General features: G+C 51.8%; 1 protein-coding gene across 17 annotated transcripts in view; it reads right to left on the bottom strand.

The window, feature by feature from the left end:
* Col13a1 (collagen type XIII alpha 1 chain) overlaps nucleotides 1-19,359 on the bottom strand; it is a 145,431-nt gene that overhangs the window by 76,869 nt on the left and 49,203 nt on the right. For all 17 annotated transcript variants that reach the window (XM_023723487.1, XM_023723419.1, XM_023723417.1 and 14 more), the window contains exons 3-4: nucleotides 5,725-5,732; nucleotides 30-56 (exon numbers count right to left, since the gene is read on the bottom strand). In XM_023723487.1, the coding sequence (XP_023579255.1) occupies nucleotides 30-56; nucleotides 5,725-5,732 (35 nt within the window). The remainder of the gene's footprint in view (nucleotides 1-29; nucleotides 57-5,724; nucleotides 5,733-19,359) is intronic.

The following is a 19,359-nucleotide window of genomic DNA, read 5'->3' as shown; positions in this document are numbered from 1 at the left end:
AGCGAAGAAGAAATGAAACAGTTACTTACAGGGAGCCCAGGTCTTCCATTGGGGCCCTGGATAAAGGAGGGAAGAGTAATGTTTACACGGTCAAGCAGTTATGCAATGAGCCAACCCTTCAGTGCCACCCTAGCCCACCGGGTGACCTTCGGTAGATCACTGTTCTCTGGGGGCTGCTGGGGTAAGGTGAATGTCACAGAGAATTCTCACAGTAAAAGGCACACTGCCATTAATCCCACTCACAATCCTCTCCCTCACTTTGAACACATCCCATTGTTCTTGTCACCTTCCAAAGTGATTCTGGAAGTCCTCCTTAGTGTCTCCAGTTGTGCTGTGGTGGCTGCCTCAGTGTCCCAAGTCAATTCATAATGTTTACCCTTCAAGGTCGTTTAGACTTTGGAAAAGAGGCAGAGGTTATGTGGTGACAGATCTGGCGAATATGGACACACCACAATGTTTTTAAGAGTCTACTTTTCTGTGGGATGTCATGTGACAGCACCACCCATCTCATGAGGATTTACAGAGCTTCCCCTGTCTCACCACACAGGAAAAACCTGGGCAGAACCTGTCATCCACTAGGATGTTCCTGCCGGACCTGCCACACCTGAGCCCACAGCTTGTGACTGTGGTATATGGGGAGCGGGGATTGGGGGCTTCCCTAAAATATCAGGAAGGAGGCTATTGGACTTCCTTTGAGTTCTCTGACCAGAGTCAAACCACCCACTCCACAAGGGGTAAGTAGAGATGGGAGAGGGGCAGGAGAATGGGTACTGGGTCTTGGTGTACAGGGAGGACCCTGAGACTCCACAGAGCTGTTTCCTCTGACCACAGCTCTGTCTTCCACCCTTTATTCAAGACTATGGCACAATTCCGGGCATAAACTAAGGACTCAAGAAAATAGGTGTTGGGCCGGCCAGATAGCTCAGCGGATTAAAGCACCTGCTTAGGCAGACACAAGGACCAGGGTTCGATCCCAGGTATGCTGCACTGGTGCTGCCCCTGGGGCATGCTAAGACTGGGCGTGGTGGTGCCTGCCTGTAATCCCAGCGCTGGGGAGGCTGAAAACAGGAGGATCACTATAAATCCGATCTGTGTAGTGAGATGCTATAGACCCTGTACTAAATACATACATACAAAAAAAAAAAAAAAAAAAAGAAAGAAAGAAAGAAAAGAAAAAACAAAAAAAGAGAAAGCAAATGGATCTGAAATCCAGTTGCAAAGAGGAAAGCATTCAACAAAAGGTACTTGTAATGAATTATCATTGTAGCCATACACACAAGAGGAAGCTCAAGAACCAAGCAAATCCTGAGGAAATGTCGTTTTAGCAGTGGATCCTGATTTCTTGGTGGATGTAATACAAGAAGGAGCTTGAGAAACTGCCCTGTAACTGCCTCCTGGGACATCAAGGGCACCTTGCACAGAGGGGAGAAGCCCTGGGGAGACCATTGGGAGCCGAATGCCTGCCCTGGCATGGAAGGATCTGGGACAGGGCGGAGTGTCCCCATAAGAAGGACTGTACTTTCTAGTTCCTAAACTAGAAAGCCCACCCACCTGAGCTTAAGTCTTGGCTCCATCATGTGGGCTCATTTGTTTCCATTGTGGGGATGAGGGACATTTAGCCCAAAACTGTTCTGCGTCACCAAAGGAAGATTATCAGTGATAGGGAAGCTAGCAAATTGATAGTTCAACAATTGGCCTTCAAAAATAAATTAAGTGTAACCATGAGACATAAAAAGTAATGTCATATTAATATGCCCAGCTATAAACAGCCCAGTCCCACCTACACACATTTGATCAATTTCCTAGCTTCCTGCGGCTTCCAACTCTTCATCATCTTGAAAATGTAAGAACAATCCTCATTAATCTTTTAAGATTCAAGGGGACAGTGTGTGTAAGGCCTTGAGGGCAGGGACTGTACCATGGAAAACCTAGGTAGGTGCTGGTTGTTGTCACCCTTGTGTCAGGGAAGAGGACATGCAGGGAGGCCCATGGAGCTGGCCCCGCTAGTTCTCCTAAGGGGCATCTCTCCATCCAGCTATCTGCTCTTCCTGTGGACCAAGGGCAGAGCCAGGCGTGGGTCCCACTTGTCCCTGGGAGACAAGTCTATCCATCCCTGCAGGATACTGAGACCAACTCAGGAGTAAGCATCCCCAACTGTGCATTTGGCCCGAGGGCAGCTTCCCATTGGTGATGCAGGGCTCCAGCTGCTGGGGACCCTCATGGGGTCAGGACTCATCCTATCTTTCTGCATGATTTTGCCCCTTAGCACTAAGATGTGAGCTCGAGGGCCTCAGAGGTGCTGAGCTCCTGGTCCTCCTGGACACCTCCCTGGGGGTGAATGAACTGACAGCCCAACGCCACAGGGTTCCAGGCCTTGAAAGGACATGGCAGCAGATCTAAGGTCATCCCCACTTTCCCTTCCCGTCTGCCTAACCCCAGTACCACCCTAGAGAGGCTGAGCATCCCAGGGGTGGATAGGGCTGGGGAAGGATTCCAACCTCCCCTAGTGGGTCTGCCGGGTACACGAATGGGGGCATTTTATGCACTGCTGCAGTGTACTCACAAATCACACCATCCAGCTTGTGTGAGGCTTAGGAGGACATGTGGGATGAACTGTCTCAGGCCTCGGGCCCAGGAAAAGCCAGGCGTCCTCCAAAGCCAGTGCACTCCTGCCTCAAGGCAGCCCCAGTCTTGCAAAAACTCTGCTTTCTTCTTTGCTCTGCTGACCAAGGAAAATCGCAGCCAAGTTTCTTGCCTTTTCTACATGTGCCCCCTGCCCCACCTTTCCTTATCTGGTTTGTAAATTATCCCCCTTCTTGGGGGCTCTTGGTTCTCCTGGAGGCGCTTGTCATACCGGCCTTCCTGATATGAATCTGGCTGTTCTTATCATCAAAGGACCTTGGGACCTTGTTGCTGCTGAGAATGTGAAGGGTTCACTTTGGGGAGCCCTGGTCTTTACTGTGAGCACCACTTCCTGGCGCTGGAGGGGAGGATGGTGCACTGCTCAGTGTCCTGGAGAAGTTTGTCATGTGGGCTTTCCTGATGTGAACTTGGCTGTTTTCATCGTTGGAGGAGTTGGGACCTTGTTGTCGCTGAGGATGGCTGTGTTTGGGGAGTGCTGGTCCCTATTTGACTGTTGCTTCCTGGGTCCTTCATCCCGCTGGCACAGACTTTCTAGCTTCTACTGCTGACCTGGGGCCTTCCCAGTACAGATCCATGAAACAGGCCTGCAAGAGGCGCTGTTGTGGGCTCTGGTTGGATTCAGGTTGGGCATTGCATGAGCTCTAGATCTTCAGCTGGATTCATGCAGGACATTGTTGTGGGATCCAGGCCTCAGCTGGATTCTTTGGGTCTCTAATGTGTGGACAGATTTCCTTCATTTTTGGTTTTTTTGTTGTTGTATTTTAGGGAAGGGTCTACAGGGTGTTCAGGGTCTCATAACTGCATCTAACTCGTAGTGATCCGCCTGTTTACAGCCTCCCAAGAGCTGGGATTACAGGCGTGCGCCACCATGCCCAGTCTCAATTGCTGTCTCAGCATGCCTCAGGAGGCAGGGCCAACACAGCAGGCCTGGGGATCAAACCTCCAGCCCCTGAGCCTGCTTGCAGGAACTTTAATCCGCTGTGCTATTTGGCCGGCCCATACCTACACTTTTTTGTACTTGACATTTTTGGTGATTACTATAAAGTAATCCTACAAATTGTGTGTCCTGTATTAAACTGTTTCCCTTGTAAGCCCTGACTACAGCACTGCTGTCATTCCCATTTAGCAGATGAGGAAACTGAGGCAGAGAGAGGATAAATAATTGCTGAATCACACAACTAGAAGTGACAGCATTAGGACTTCAGTACTCATCCTTATGGAAACCAGCCAGCATCCCACACATGCTGTGTTAGCTTGCAGTTCAACAAGGATCACATGCAGCCACCCTGGCAGCTGATGTGAACCATTTCCTGATTGTCCTCCAGAGAAGGAGGTGACCCTGCCTGCCTTGGTCATCTGCTTCAGGGTCACAGCTCCGGTATTAATAAAGTCCCCACAAACCTGACCCAGGGATGCCAATGATGTCAGCTGGAGTCCTGGTTCCAATGGGTTGGGAGTAATTGACTAAGAAGTTATGTGAAAACCCCTCCCAGTTGCTTAGCAATGCCTGCCCAGCATGTGCCGATGGGGCAGTGGAGGCCCCAACTCGGCCGCCTTTCGTGGCCTCCACGGCAACATCAACCCATCTTCCATGGCGTGTGCCGATCTTGTGTTCAAGGGAACTTGGTTCTTCTGGAGGGAAGACAGAGTCGTCCTGAGGGCAGCACAGGCCCCTCCTCCGAGCACCAGCATCTTTGTTCTTCTTGTGCAGCGAGTGGAGGGAACAGGTGGATGGGGGTTCCACGTGGCCAGCAGCTCACTCCTTCCTGCCTGAGTCCTCTGGCTAGTGCTTGGCAAGTTCAGGGCTTCTCTTCTGATTCAGGCTCAAATGTAAGCAAAGCTGTCAGGGCCCTGCGCCTTGCTCCATGGCTCAGTCTGTGGCCAGGTAGACAGAGACTGGGAATAGCAACTCCTGTCCCCCCTTCTTTCTTTATTTGCTCCCATACTACTGAGCCTGGAACAGGTGGGTCGGGGAGCTCCTGTGGAGGGAGGACCCTCAAGTCAGGCAGAGGCTCTGAGCTGGCAGTACTAGGCTGCCCTTGGGGTGGGGTGTGTGGAGGAAGGGGGACACGCGGTCTAGCTCTAGCAGGTGACCTGTGGGTTCCCTGTGGCAGTTTATTGCAGAAGATGGATGGCAAGAATTGCCATTTGAAAAGCCCAAATGTCACAACAAATGACTCTTCCCCTTTGCAGGGACTGGCAGGGTTTTGCTCTCGCTGTGCCCTAGCAGACGGGGTCCTGGCAGGGTCCTGAGTGGGTTTGAGGGTATTTGGGGGCACCGATGGAATACAAACAATGGTCTCATTAGAAGTCAGGCAGGCGGCTCTCACAGATGGAAATGACTTCTCAGAGAGAGGGACGAGGATGGGGTGGATTTCAGTAACCTTGAGAACGATCTGATCGAGGGCTCCCCCAGTGCCCTCTGGGTCTTTTGTTGGGGTATCAAATGCTGTCCCTTGGAGCACACGTGCCCGGCTCTCTGGATCCATTACCTCGGGAGGGAGATGTCTCCTTGGGCTTGTCTCAGATTCTTTGGAAATGGCTCTCTTCCCCGCCCACCCTGGGAGTGAGGCCTAGAAAGGAGGGTGACATGCTGCCTAATTTATGTGTCATTTCCAGCTAACCAGCAATACTCTTGCACACAACTGGCACTGCCACCCAGCTCCACTTGCCCCAAGTGACTTGGCCAGGGCGGAGCTGCCCGCTCAGGGGTGTGGACATCAGGGACCCTGAGCTGTCCACACTGGCGGCTGCTCCCTGATCCGCTTCCTCAGAGGGGAGGGATGTTATAGGGAGCAAACCTTTCCCACTTCTAGTTCCCCCTTCTGGTGCTTGATGCTCCCCTGGGACACAAAGAGCTGGTCTGACCAGGGCAGACCAGCCTTGCAGAGTGAAATTAGGGCCCACTTTGCCTCGGACAATCACTACCTTGCCCCGTAGAGGTGCAGGGAGACGGGTGCAGCGGTCTTCTCCCCTATTTGGACCAAGAAGCAGTCTACACAGTAGCCCTCCCAGTGCCCCGTTACCGGGAGATGACACAGGCCTTCAGACACAGGTCACTGCTCCAGAGTGAGTACTTACAGGAGGTCCTGCAAGAGAGAGAAAATGTCCCGTCAGTGTCACTGCTGCCAGCAGGGGGCGGCGGGGAGGTTAGCACCGGAGAGCCCCTGGGAGGAGGGGTTTCCATCTGGGCTTCCACATGGGTGTTTTGCTGGCTCACTTTCACCAGTGTAACTGCTCCCCCCCCCCGCCCCCCCGTTTTCATCTCCTTATTTCCATTACTGGATGAGAAACCCACTTGGTCTGGGTCCTGTGGGGTGCCTGGCTGTGACCCTCAGGCCTCAGCTCTGCACCCTGTACCACCCGTCCCTGGGGATTTGCTGAATTTGCGTTGTTCCACACGGGTATGGCCCAGAACGACGCACAGCGGAAAGGTCCGAATCGCAACCTGAGGCGACAGGGTTTGTCAGCCCGACTGCTGTCCAGCAGGGTTCCCAGGACACTCAATGGAAAACAAGCAGGAAGGAGCAGGGCGGGGGGAGGCCTCTCCTGCGGGTCCCCATCTGATGTCTGCCGCCTGCCCTGGTTTCTGTTAAGCGGTGACTCAGGCATCCTGCCCTCCTGGGTCTGCCGCCCACTGCTGCTTTCTCAACGCCCACCCCTCGGCCTTGGGCCCAGCCCTCCCCGTGCCTCCCTCCTCCTGTGCTCACTTTCCCTGGGGGCAGCCCTATCTCATTACTGGCAAAGGCAGACAAAAACAGATCCAAGCATTCCAGGGAGGAGCAAGGGGAGCAGGGCAGAGGGTGGTGAAGAAAGGAGCAGCCGGAGACAGGGAACCGGAGATGCTGCTGCAGGACAGGGGCCTGGACTCCAGGAGCCCTGGGGTTTCCAGCTGGGCTTGTGCATCTGTCTGGCCCCTGGTGACCTGGCCATGTTGCCCTGGGAGCCACTCCTGAGTTAGGCCAATAAAGACATTTTTATGTGCCTCTCGCTTCTCACGTTTGCAAAGCTGGCTTCCTCCTGTCTTTGAGTCCTCATCCCTGTCCTTGTGGCCTTCCTTGGGAAAGCCTATCTCACCTGGGCCTCCTGCAGGCTGTCACATGAAAGGGGAGCAAAGTATTTGGAATTAAAAACCAGAGAAGGCCAAGAGGTATGGTGCAGGCTGGGAAGCCCCAGCTTGATGGGCAGATCTGTACCCAGGGTTCCAGAACAAGCCAGGGCTGGGGAAGGGAGCATCTGGAGGATTAGGCTGAGGGACAGGGGAATGTCACTGGAACGAGGTGGGCCGGGGAGATGGCTCAGTGGATAAGCACCTCCCTGGCAAGCGCAAGGGCCTGAGTTCAATCCTTGATGGGGCGGAGTGGAGACAGAGGCTGCCGGCAAAGTTCAGCCTGTGAAGATTTGAGGCAGCTCAGCCACTTGGAAGGCAGATGTTCTGGGGAAGACCCTGTGGTGCCACAGGCCAGAGCCCCGATGAGGGCTTCTCCCTGCTGTAGCAGGCTCAGTTGTACAGCAGCGGACACAGGACTTAGAGCAGAATGGGTCTTGCATCACCACCATTGTCACTGCGCTTTCCACTAAGTCCTTCCTAGGTGTCGCACACAGTTCTAAGGGCTGTCCCTGAAGAAGTTGGTTCTGCTGTCTCTGTGTGTGGATGAGGAAAGTGAGGCAGGGAAAGCCTGAGCAACTCCGCTGGGGCCAAGCAGCTAGTAACTGGCAGTGCTGCTGTGCGTCTCTGCGCCAGTCACTCAAAGAGCAGCCCAGCTCCCCTCAGTGGCCTTCAGACCTGGTCCTCCCGGGCCCTGTTTGGGTGCCCACCATCTCCAGTCACTGAATCACAGTCTGTCCTCAGGTCACTCATCTGAGGCTGGTGTGGCCTCGGGAGCAGCCTTCCCTCGAAGCAGGGAGTTAGGAACATGGTCCTGGCCACCAGGAAGGCCTGGGGGTCAGGGAAGGGTGTACAGAAGCTCCCCAGCATGGGCACCTTCTTGATTAGACATCACCTACCAGCTTCCTGTCCCCACCCTGTGTGACCTGTCTTCTCTGAGTAAGGCAGCTGTGCTTCTCCTAAATGGCCACTTAAGAAAGGATCCTTGAAGAATCCTGGGGCAGTCAGCATTCTCGGTGTGCCCTTTCTAACTGCCTTTTTTTGTGCATTCATTCATTCATTCATTCATTCATTCATTCATTCATTCATTCATTCATTCATTCAACATAGGAATGCGTTGGTTGCTGTGCTGGGCTATGGGCTATGGAAAGATGAATGATGCGTAATCATTGCCCCCTGGGGAAAGAAAGCCTGGCTTGGAGCTCCGTTATCTACCAGGTGACAGGTGCTGAATGAAGTCCTGATGAGAAAGGGAGAGAATTTCTAGCGAACTGAACCAAAGGTGAGGATTTGGAAAGGAAGCCTGGCTGTGAGAGCACTCGGTCCTTCCTTCCTTCAACATTCACTGAGTGCCCGGAAGGTAGCAAGCAGGTAAAGCAAGGAAACTTTGCCACCATTAACCTTCAAAAAATCTTACGAAGTTGAACCCCATGGATGGGAGGTCTGAGCCTTAGAGGTTAAGCAACCTGCCTAAGGCAGCACTTGGTTTTTATTTTGTAATTCTATGTAGTCCTTTTTGTTATGTAGCAACATAAAAGTGATTTTTCTCAATGTTAAGCTTTTCCCACTGTTAGTCTTTGCATGGTATTATAGATGACAGCTATTTTTATTTATAGTTTATTACAAACCCATTGAACAATCCGGAATCTATGCAGCCAGAGAGCAAGATCAAGGAACATGGCTCAATAGCAAAATTAGAAGTAAATATTGTTGTCTTTTCCTTTAATAACTTATTTCCTTTGCTTTTTAGTTTTTGAGGGTTTTTTTTTTTTGCCCCTCTTTGAAATTTTTTTCCTCTTGACAACACTGTTTTTAGTTCTGCTGCACTGGGGACTGGACCCAGGGCCTTCCCGCTGCGCCATATCCCCAGGCCTTTTAATTTTTTTAAAAAAATTTGAAGCACAATCTTGCTAAGTAGCTAAGCTTCTCAGGCTGGGTTCCAACTTGTGATCCTCCTGCCTCAGTCCACCAGAGCTCTGGGATTGCAGGCATGTGCCTCTATGCTGGTTGAATACTTGCTCTGAGAAATTTTTAAAAATTTCCATAGGGCAGAGCCTAGACTTGACCCTGGGCCCTTCCTCCAAAGCCTGGGCTCTCCAGGCTGAGGTCAGGAGGAGCCTCAAAGTAGAAGTTGCTGGCCTAGTCCTACCCAGTCCCTGGATCCAGTGCTAGTCCTAGGCAGGCGGAACAGAGTCACAGCGTGCTCCGGGCATAACGTCACATGAGCCACATTCTGGTCCTGATCGACTGTGGGCTCCCAGCAGCGGGGGTCCAGGCCCTGGCCCATGGGCCTCCCCAGCTGCTGCCAGGATGCTCACAGCTGACCACCTGCCCTTAGCCACCATGTGCCCGACCCATCTCCACAAGGCAGATGCTCTTCTGTTCATGGAACAAGGGACCATGCCCATCTAAGGGACCATTGTCAATGTCCAGAGACACTTTTGGGAGTCACAACTTGGAGGCTGCTACCGGTCTCCAGTGAGTGCAGGCCAGGGGTGCTGCTACATAGAGAATGCACAGAGCCCCCCACAGCAGAGACAGATCCAGCCCCAATTGCCATAGTATTGGGGATGAGAAACCTCATGCAGGACCAAGGGGCACTGCAGGCTCTGCAGCTCCCGCTCCACCTGCACCCCTCTATTGAGGCCTGGCCCTTACTTGAGCTATCATTGGTCAACATTTGGATCTCATTCTCTTACCATTTTGCCTGTTCTGCCTCCCAATCCTGAACTTGTTAGGACAAGTCATAGTTTACATGTCAAGTCTGCTTTGCCCCTCCCACTGTACAAGACCCTTTAGGCATGCGCTCCATTCAGACTGCCACCGATCCAAGGAAGTAGCTCCTGCGACTCCTCCTGAGATGAAGAGGTGAGGCCCAGAGAGCACGAGCTCACAGACCTCACCATCATCTGAGCTAGTGCTGAGACCCAGGCCGTGGCTGCTATGGCACGGACACAGTTGGCCCCCGGGGACCATGATCCCAAAGCCAGGAGGTGCCAAAGGGGGAATCTGAGGAGCAGCCTTGACCTCACAGAACAGCAGAGAAGGGCTACCTAAGCAGCTTCACCAAGGTGGTCACTGGCAGCTGCCAATGCCAAGGAAGCTACATGAGCTTTGAGACAGAGTCTGGCCTTTGAGATCAACATCAAAAGGAACAACCAGAGGCCGGCAAGATGGCTCAGTGGTCTAAAGTGTCTGTTAGGCAAGCTCAGGCAAAGTGCAGGGAGGTTAGATCCCTGGTCCTGTCCCCAGGGCAGGCTGAGTCAGCCATACATGGGAAAAGAGATAACCAAGCCTTCTCTTAGAGCCCTGGGGCCCACACCCAGGCCAACAGAGAGAGCTGAGGCCAATTACTGGGGCCGAGCAGCAGTTTGGATTTGATGCCCTGGGAGCAGATGCGACAACTCACACTTTGTGAGTGACAAACACTTCCTCCCCTCACAGCATCCTCCTCACAGCTAGACCCCATTTGTGGGCGAAGAGGCAGAGGCAAGGGGAGTGTGGCTTGCCAGTGGCTCATGGCTGGGAAGTGGCCCTGAACTGCAGACAGTGCTCTGCCCAGAGCAGCCCCCACATTAGCGGAGCCTGGGGTGGTAGAGTGGGTGCCATCTGGGCAAGCCGTCTGTGCCTATCTTTTCCTAACTTGATGCTCAGTAACTTCATACTGGCAGCTGAAATTGGGCCACCTAGGAATATTCTCAGCACAGAAATTAGTAAAAGCTGCAGAGCATTCATTTTTACACCACCACGAGAGACCTAGCTGTTAGGCATTTGCTGGCACATCACACCTTGGATCTGGGTTCTGATGCCATCTCAGCCACAGAGACAGCCTCAGGCCTTTGAAGCTCAGGGTGAGAGAGAAACACAGGTGCTGAGAGGTGTAGCCTGCAGCTTTAAATCACACCCACCCACCCTCCATTGCTGCCCTTGCTCATGGCAGACATTGCTAATCCATCACAATTTAATCCATCCGATTACTTTTCCTCAATAAGCCTAGAAAAGACTTCATGGTTCTTTCCGCTGCACCCACTATCAACCAGCAGAGGGACAAGCTTTGAGATGGGACTAGAGCTAGAGCTCTCTGGAGGTGAGGCAAGGAGGGGAAGGAAGCATGAGGACCTTGCTCTGACTTACCTGGCAGGCCTGGCCCAGGTTTGGAGGGCAGCGGAGACAGAAGTGGAGGGGCTGGTGTGGGAACCACCATGAATTGTCACCTTGCATTCCTCACGCCCACCCAGCTGTTGAGATCAGCAGAGACACTGGGGGTGGGGTGGGGAGTGTGGGCATAGAAGGAACACACAGCAAGGTCCCCTCCAGGGTAGTTTGGCCTTAGCCCACAAGTCCCTGGCTCACCTCCATTATTTGCTATGAGTGCCAACTGGAAGCCACTGGTGGGCAGGGCCAGAGACCACATTGCTGGGAACTCCATGGCAGTGGGCTTTAGGGCTCTGTGACCACCCTTCCCTTGGCAAAGCTTGTCCTTCAGTCTAGAGAGACCCACTTCCTACTCATCACGACTGGTGAGAGCCTGGCAGTAGGTAGGGATGAAGTCTGTGGGAAGAGGAAGGCTTGGGTGCCTGGCCAGCCCTGGGCAGCTCCTCACACCTCCGTGGTGGCCACTCTTCGTGGGAGACCCCTGCTCTCATTCCAGCTACTTCCCATCTTCTACACAGCCCTGTGAGGGCTGCAGATAGCTTTGGTTGGGTCAGTTGGAGCGGGTAGATGGGGACACAGCAAGGACACAGCGGCACAGAAAGCCCCATCCCCTCCTGGAGTTCTGTCTACTCCAGGTCCCCTGTAACCTGGAGAAGCAGGCTCAGAGCTCCAGGAAATGGAAGTAGGAGGCTGCATGTTTGGGTAAGAGGAACCTTGGTATGGGCGACCCAGCCCAAGCCCTGGCACGGTGACACTCAAAGCCAAGATGGCCACAGGACACCCCATGTGCCTCCCAAGCCTGTGACATCAGTGAGCCTTCCCAACCAGCTGTAACCCTGGGAGGATGAAAGAGAGGGGACTCAGGTACTGATAGGGAGCACAAAGGCTGAGGATTAAACAGGAGGTTATGAGTTTTTCAGAATTATTGTTTATAATAATTCTTAGCCAGCCAGATAGCTAAGAGGACTAAGCAGCTGCTTAGGCAAGCGCAGGGACCAGGGTTCAATCCCTGGCACCACATGCTGTGTCAGCCCTGCCCCTGGGTGTACTGAGCTACTGCGTAGTGAGACCCTAGACCAAATACATACAAAATAAAAATAAAAATAATTTAGAATTATTCTTTTCACTCTTCAACAGAAGACAGAGGCTTTTGAGCAAAACTAAGCATAGCATAAGAGGGTAAAGAAAACTGCCCCTTTGTACCCTGAGCTCTGTTCCCTCATGCTGACTTTGGGAATGTTTGTGCAATAGTGCCCCTTACCTGGGCTTTTGCTTCTGAGGTATCTGTTATCTGCAGTCACCACAGTCCAATATGAAATGGAAACTTCCAGAAATGGAAGAGAGAAAACTCCATAGGCTTTTAATTTCATGTCACTTGTGTGACATGATGCAATCTCCTGTTGTCTCGCTCTGTCTTGCCAAGACTGGAATCATCCCTCTGTCTAGTGTATCCACACTGTATATGCTACCTGCCCACTGGCCACTTAGTCGCCATCTGGGACACTGGCTCAAATGGTGCATAGTATCATGGTGCTGTGTATAAGTAACCCTTGTTGCTTAAATAATTTTCTTATTTATTTTACTTTCTAAGGGCCCCAGAGAACAAGAATAGTGATTATGGATTTTAATACAGTATGGCATTATAAGTGGCCATTTCATTGTTAGTTATTACAGGTCACCTCTTACTATACCTAAATTTATAAATTAAACTTTATACATGGGTGTAATGCCACACTCCCAGTATTCTGGGAGGCTGGGGAAGGAAGATTGTAAGTTTAAGTCTAGTCAGAGCGACGTAGCAAGACTCTGTCTCAATGTAGATAGATACATAGGTAGATAGATAAGTAGATAGATAGACAGATGATAGATATATATGGCATGGGAACATAGTTCAGCGTGAACATCCTGGGTTTAATCTCCAGCACCAGAAATAAAAAGTAAATAAATAAATAAGTAAATAATACAAATGCTAAACTTCAGCACAGGTGTGCAAGCAGAGGCAAACAGTACTGTGCACAGGGTTCAGCACTATCTGCAGCACATCATCCACTTGAGATCTAGGGACACGTCCCCCATGAGTAGCCGGGACCGCTGCAGTCTCTTACACCTCTGCTCGGCATTGGCTGTAGGAGGACTGCTGTGCTGTGCCGGGTGCTGTGACAGTCAGACACCGTCTCCGTCAGTAGCTGGCTTCCTCTCTAGCTCCGGCGAGCCCCTGACACCAGCTCCTCAGGCTTGAGTCTCTGGAGGTTTCTCCTCCAGCAGGCTCACGAGCTAGTCCCCTACTCCTCCCAGATGGATGCCAGGAATCCCGGAGGCCATGCAGCCTCGTGTACCTCTTGGAGTCAGGGCGCTGGCCGACTCCTGGCCAGCTCACAGCAGCTTTGCTGCTGGTCCCAGGGTGTGGGCAGTGATCTCTCCTTTCTGCTAGTGTTGGCCCCACTCTCTGGAGCCTGGGTGCCACGTGGCTGCACTGGGCCTGTCCTTTCACCTCCAGGTCCTCTGCCTTCTCAAGGCTGTCACTTGACCTTTGCCCAGCTGGACCACAGAGCTACCCTACAGGGCTGGAGCAAGAATCAACAAGGACCAAAGTGCAGAAGAGGGGAGAACCTCCTGGAAAATCCCACTGGGAGCCCTGAGTCCTCTGCTGGCTTCAGTTTCCTGCAGCTCCTCATCTGTGGCCCTGGGGGTGGTGGGCAGTGGCAGGACCATGGGTGGTTGGTGGGCTTAGCAAGACCCCTGGCTGCCAGTCCCTGCCCGCAGGCCCCAAGCCAGGGTTAGCTGTCTTCCAAGAGGTCCCAGCAGGAAGGTCTGCCCTGGGACACCCCAACTCTTACCCAGGACTGCATTCCAACACAGGATCTACACAGAATCCACAGTGCTATCCAAGGCCTGACTACAGCAGCTCAGCCACCTCCTCTGGGCTCTGCTGGGGGACCCTGCAGGCCATGCCTAGGGATGGGAGGCAGGGACAAAGAAGGGGTACAGCCTGGTCAGACCAACTGGGTGCTCCCCAATGAGACCTAGCAGAGGCTGTGGGCTTCTTCGGTCTGGTCTGGACAACCAGGCCTGTGTCTTTCCCTTAAAGATGGGCCTTTAATTTAAAGTCACCTACTGGGGCTGGCACTGTGCTGCCGGGTCTCATCACATTGCTAGCAAACACGAGCATTTCCTGAGCACTCTGGGCACTGTCCTCGCTAGTGCTCCGGGGAGCAGCGCTGCTATTCATACCTAGTAGCTTGCAGTGGTGCAAGGGCCTGCCTCAGCAAGCGCAAGGTCCTGAGTTTGATCCCTGGTACTGCATGCTGGGCCAGCCCGGGAATCTCGGGCGCACGGTGCCAGCCTGAAACCGGGCATGGTTGCTCATGCCTGTAATCCCAACACTGGGAAGGCTGAAACAGGAGGATCACTATACGTCTGAACTGAGTAGCAAGACCCTGTATCAAAAGAATAATTTTTAAAAAATGCCAGTCCCGAGCCATGCAGCTGGAACCAGATGTGCCCCCAAGGCTCCCAAAAGCAGCTTTAGTGCTTATATTTAGTGCCCTGTTTTTGCTACAGAGAGAAGTTAAGTATTTTGTCTAATGTCACACAGATTGACGGTAGGTGGGGGAGCCAGCACCTAAAACCAGTTGTTATGTCCTAAAGCTTTCCCCAGCAACCTATGCATTTATTGCCTCAGTGGTGAAAGCAGATTACAAGTCACCAAGATTTAGGTGGTGTCTGGGTTGGCTGTGCTGGCCCCATCCCCAGGCTGTGCTGAGATTGGGCGTGGTGGCGCACACCTGCAATCCCAGCTCTTGGGAGGCTGTAAACAGGCGGATCACCATGAGTCTGATCTAGTAGTGAGACCCTGAACAGACTGTAGACCCTTCCCTAAAACACAAAAACAAAGACTCAGTGGCGGTAGGAGATGTCTAGACAGCTGAGAAAGGAAATCTTCAAGGAGTCCCTTCCAGTCCTTCTGGGGACCCCAAGGCCTCGTCCGTAGGCCGATTTCTTGCCGTTCTCATCTACTTTGTAAAGCTACTTGCAGAGGCCCCATGCAGAACGGACCGCTAACCCACCCAGATAGCAGGCATCCGCGGTGAGCCACCCACACCCAGCCGTGACCGCACATGGCCTCGTTACGGAGAAGCAGCAGACCCGGGCTCCTGCTCGAGTCCTGGACAGGAGTCTGGGCTTCAGAGCCACCAACCCCAGGTTGGAACCTTGACACTGCTGTCTGCTAGCTGTGTGGCCTCGGGCAGGTGGCTTAGCCTGAGTTTTCGGTCAAGAGGGGAGAATAATCGTATCTACTTTCCTGGATCGGAAGAAGCAAATGAGAGACTATAAGTCAGCGCTTAGTACCAGTCCTGGCTTAGAGTAACTATGCAATAAATGATAGCTGTTATTGTAGCACGAAATGGGAAGTAATGCTGTACAGAGTCAGCAGAGAGACCCCGGGCCCTCCAGGCACTCTTCCCATGTGCGGGGCGTTGTTGTCGGTGTTGTACGGAGAGCGTCATATTCGGCCTTTGTAAGCTTTATAACATGGACACCACATTCACCCTGCTTCTACACAGGACGAAACTGAGGCTCATAGAGGTAATGTCGCCTGCTTGGGGTCTCAAGTTGGACAGGCAGGCTGATCCAGAGCCTAGGCCATCAACCGCCTCCTGCCCTCTGAGACCCCAGAAAGCAAGAGGAAAAAGCAAGCAGGCTCAGGATGCCTGGCAGGATGCAGGGGGCTGGGCAGCTGCTGGAACAAAACAGTCCAGATCAGCATCACCAGCCTGGGACTAGGGGGACATGCTGTGCATTTTCTTGCTTCCTTGGGCCCCTGACACTTCCAGGCCGGGGTCAGAACCCAGAGTCCCAATCCTGGGGTGGGTCTCGCTGGTGGAGATTACAGACCAGTTTTGCAGACTCAGGCCAAGGGCAGGCATTGTTCTCAGGCTGAGCAGCTTCCTGGCTCAGTCCCTGGCCCAGGGCTGAGGGCTGGGGGTCGTGCCCAGCTGGGAGCAGCAGACCCAAGGCAGGGTTCTCTGTTGAGTTACGCCTTGCTTGGTGAAGGTGGCAATCAACTAAGGAGGGGCTCTCCCATCGGACTTTTGCTAGCTCCAACCTCTCAACTGTTTTGATAAGAATCCGGAGTCTCAGGGTCTCTGCAAGTGAACTTGTCACCCTTGACTAAATCTCCCTGAAGCAGTGAGATCCTCCCACTTGACCTGGAGAGAGCTTCCCAAAGCAGGGACTTCCTGCCCCACCCCCAGCCCCTCACCTCAGGACCCTTCCCAGGAAGTCAGCAGTTGTGCAAATCCTGGTGCCTTTCTACATTAATAAGGCACACACAGTTCTCCAGCAAAGGTCACAGGATGCACTTCATGGCTCACACCACCTTTTTCAGGAAGTGGACTTTGATTTACCGCTCAGTTCATCATTGTTCTCCTTTCTATGGGCAGTCACCGACTCCACGCTTTTCTACCTGGTCTTGTAGATTATGGGATAAAATTTATAAGGAACACAATCATGAGTTTCTGTCGTGAGGGAGACTGGTGACTGCACATTTTGGTGCCTACGAGAAACCAGCCATCTGGTCTAAGGACGAAGTAGACCAGGTGTGGTGCAGACTGTGGCGCTGGGCCGAGGGCTGCCTGCGTGCCTGCTATGGGCTGAGCATGGCTCACAGCGATGCAGCATTGCAGGGGGAGCAGACCTACTGTGTTGGATCTTGAACATGCTCAGGAAAAGTAAAGCTTCAGATATTTTACACAAAATCTTCTGATTTTAAGTGTTGATGTTATTTAACAATCTTTTGGGGCCAGAGAGATAGCTCAGTAGAATAAGTGTTTGCCTGGCAAGCACAAGGTCCTGAGTTCAATCCCTGGTACCACAAAACAAAACAAAACAATGTTTTAAAACCACTCTGAGCCAGGTGTGGCAGCACATGCCTACAATCCCAGAGCTCGGGAGGCTGAAGCCAGAGGACCACAAGTTCAAGTCCTGCCTGAGCAATTTAGCAAGACTCTGTCTTAAAAAATGATGACGATAAAACTGGCTGAGGATGTCGCTGAGTGGCAGAGGACACAGGGTTTGATTCTCAGGGCCACAAAACAACAACGAACAACTCTGAAGTCAAACAACAGAGCAAAGAGGGAGATGCGTTTGCTCCCCAAGCTGCTACGCTCGATCTCCAGAGACCTTCCAGGCCTGAACTGTAACAACTCCCCAGCCAAGACAGCACGGGCAGAAAGTCTTTGCAGAGTGCACAGATGAGTCACCAAGGGAATGGATGGGTGGACAGGAACAGTGACCTGGGCGTGCTCACGGCTGAGCTTAGCCTTGAGAGCCACCTTTCGCCAGGAGTAGAAAGGCCTGCTTATGCCTCCTTTGGCATGTGAGAGTGAAGACAGGCACTGAAGAGATGCCCCGATGCTAGGGGACTTAGAAGATGGAGTATCCCCCAGGCCTGGGGTAAATGAGGGCTATATGGAGCAGTGATAGGGCATAACTAATAATTACTGAAGTATGGAAGTGCCTCTGGATATGGGTTTCATAACTCTTACTTTCACTTGTACACAATTAAAATATATAGCATGACTGTAGTAAGTATATGCTGGCTCCTGCTTTGTAATTTAATTTATTACATAGCATAATCAAGTGAAACATCATTTTTGTCTTTTTTAAAAGGGTTTATTTATTTGATACAGGTTCTCGCTATGCAGCTGAGACTCGTAGTGATCCTCCTGTCTCAGCCTCCCCAGTGCTGGGATTACAGGTGTGAGCCACCACAGCTGGTTTCAGTGGCTGGCACAGTGCTGGGCTGGCACGGCATGCGGTACCAGCAGTTGAACCTGGCTCACAGGTGGCCAGCCTGATAGCTGCTCTGGGTTTCATGCCTAGTTATGCTAGCAGGAGATGATGCCCTTTCTATTCACTATTTCTAGTCTGCATAACTCAATCTATCTGCAGATATTCAGAGGAAAACACCCAGGGCCCTGGGGAAACCAGGAGCCGCTTTTTCCTCACACACAGGAGCTATACAGATCCCCCATTTCTCCAGAAAGTGTTAGGAGAGCTGAGATAAAAGCCCAGGTTATCAGTCTGCCTTTGGTACAAGACCACTCCAGAATAGCAAATACCTGTGACACACCAAAGTACCACTCCACTCCTCTACCCACTTGGCATACAGACAGAACTAATCGATTGCAGTGCTGATTCTTATGCATTTGGAAGCCATAACTAATCCGTCAGAACTGGCTCTTGTGAGAAACATCCTGGGCATTCCTGCCCCAGGGTTTTAGCACAACTGCAAGTGAAAGGACTTCCCTAACTGGGAGTGGAGGAGCTCTAACTAGAGTCTGGTGGCAAGTAGAGATAGAGAAACCAGTTTGTTTGAACTGACAGTGATTTAAGCCTGCAAGAAGGGAAGAAAAACAAAAGGGTGGCATTAGGTCTGCAGGGCCACACAGAAGACCAGAAAGGGGGAGTGGACCCAGATGCACAGCTAGCTGGGTGCTTTCTCAGCCATGCAGGGGGCAGGGGGAGTGCAGGGATGGAGGAGCCTTGGGATTGGGTCAGCGGACCCTAGAAGAGCCACAACTCCTTACATCTTACATTTGCATTTGCCTTGTTTTCAAATTGGTTTGTGTTATTGACATTTATTTATTGTTAAAGCAGCTCTTTAAGAATACTGATGAGCATTTTGAGAAAGAAAAGCACCACCCAGCCCCAGCTCTGCTCACACGCGTTTCCATTATCATCCATCCTCCTATGTTCGCAGAGCAGAAGGCAGTGCCCCGTTCACTTAACATAATAAGGAAACGCCTCTGCATTCATGCAGCTCTTATTATATTTGTTTTATTTTCTGGTTCTGGAGATTGAACCCAGCACTTCACACAGGCTAGACCTTTGGCCCTTTGTAAATTTCACTTTGCCACAGGGTCTAGCTAAATCACCCAGGCTGGACTCAAAATTGCCATCTTCCTGCCTCAGCTTCCTAAGGAGCTAACATTACGGGTGTGCACCCCTGTGCTTTGCTTCACAAAGCAGCTGCACACAATATGGCGATAGACCTAGTGATGGGTCACTACGTGTTGAGGCTTCTACGCTTTTTAAATTCTATGGGGTGATGAATAGCACTTTTCTTTCGATTGTTTTCTTAGGCTACGGAAGTCGGACTAGGAGGTCAACATGAAATCTCAGGATAAATCCTGAGGGGATTTCACTGACCTTATCAGACTCAAAAGCTATAACTCTTGTTGCATAGGTCCTGCTTTTCCTTGGTCTTAACCATCCAGCAGAAAAGTATAAAAACGAAGTATAAGAAGTAAAGCCACGCTGTTGTATTGAGCTACAGGGGACTCAGGTCAACAATTTCTGACATTGCCAGTGAAGCGGAAGACCCAATACTATTATGGACTACTGGACTCTTTTAGAATATTTTGCTGAGTTAACACACCTATAATATT

The sequence above is a fragment of the Octodon degus genome, unplaced genomic scaffold (assembly GCF_000260255.1).
Source record: "Octodon degus isolate 3935 unplaced genomic scaffold, OctDeg1.0 scaffold00005, whole genome shotgun sequence".
NCBI lineage: Eukaryota > Metazoa > Chordata > Mammalia > Rodentia > Octodontidae > Octodon > Octodon degus.
Note: the sequence above shows the minus strand (reverse complement) of the source record. Positions and strands in the feature narration are given on the sequence as shown.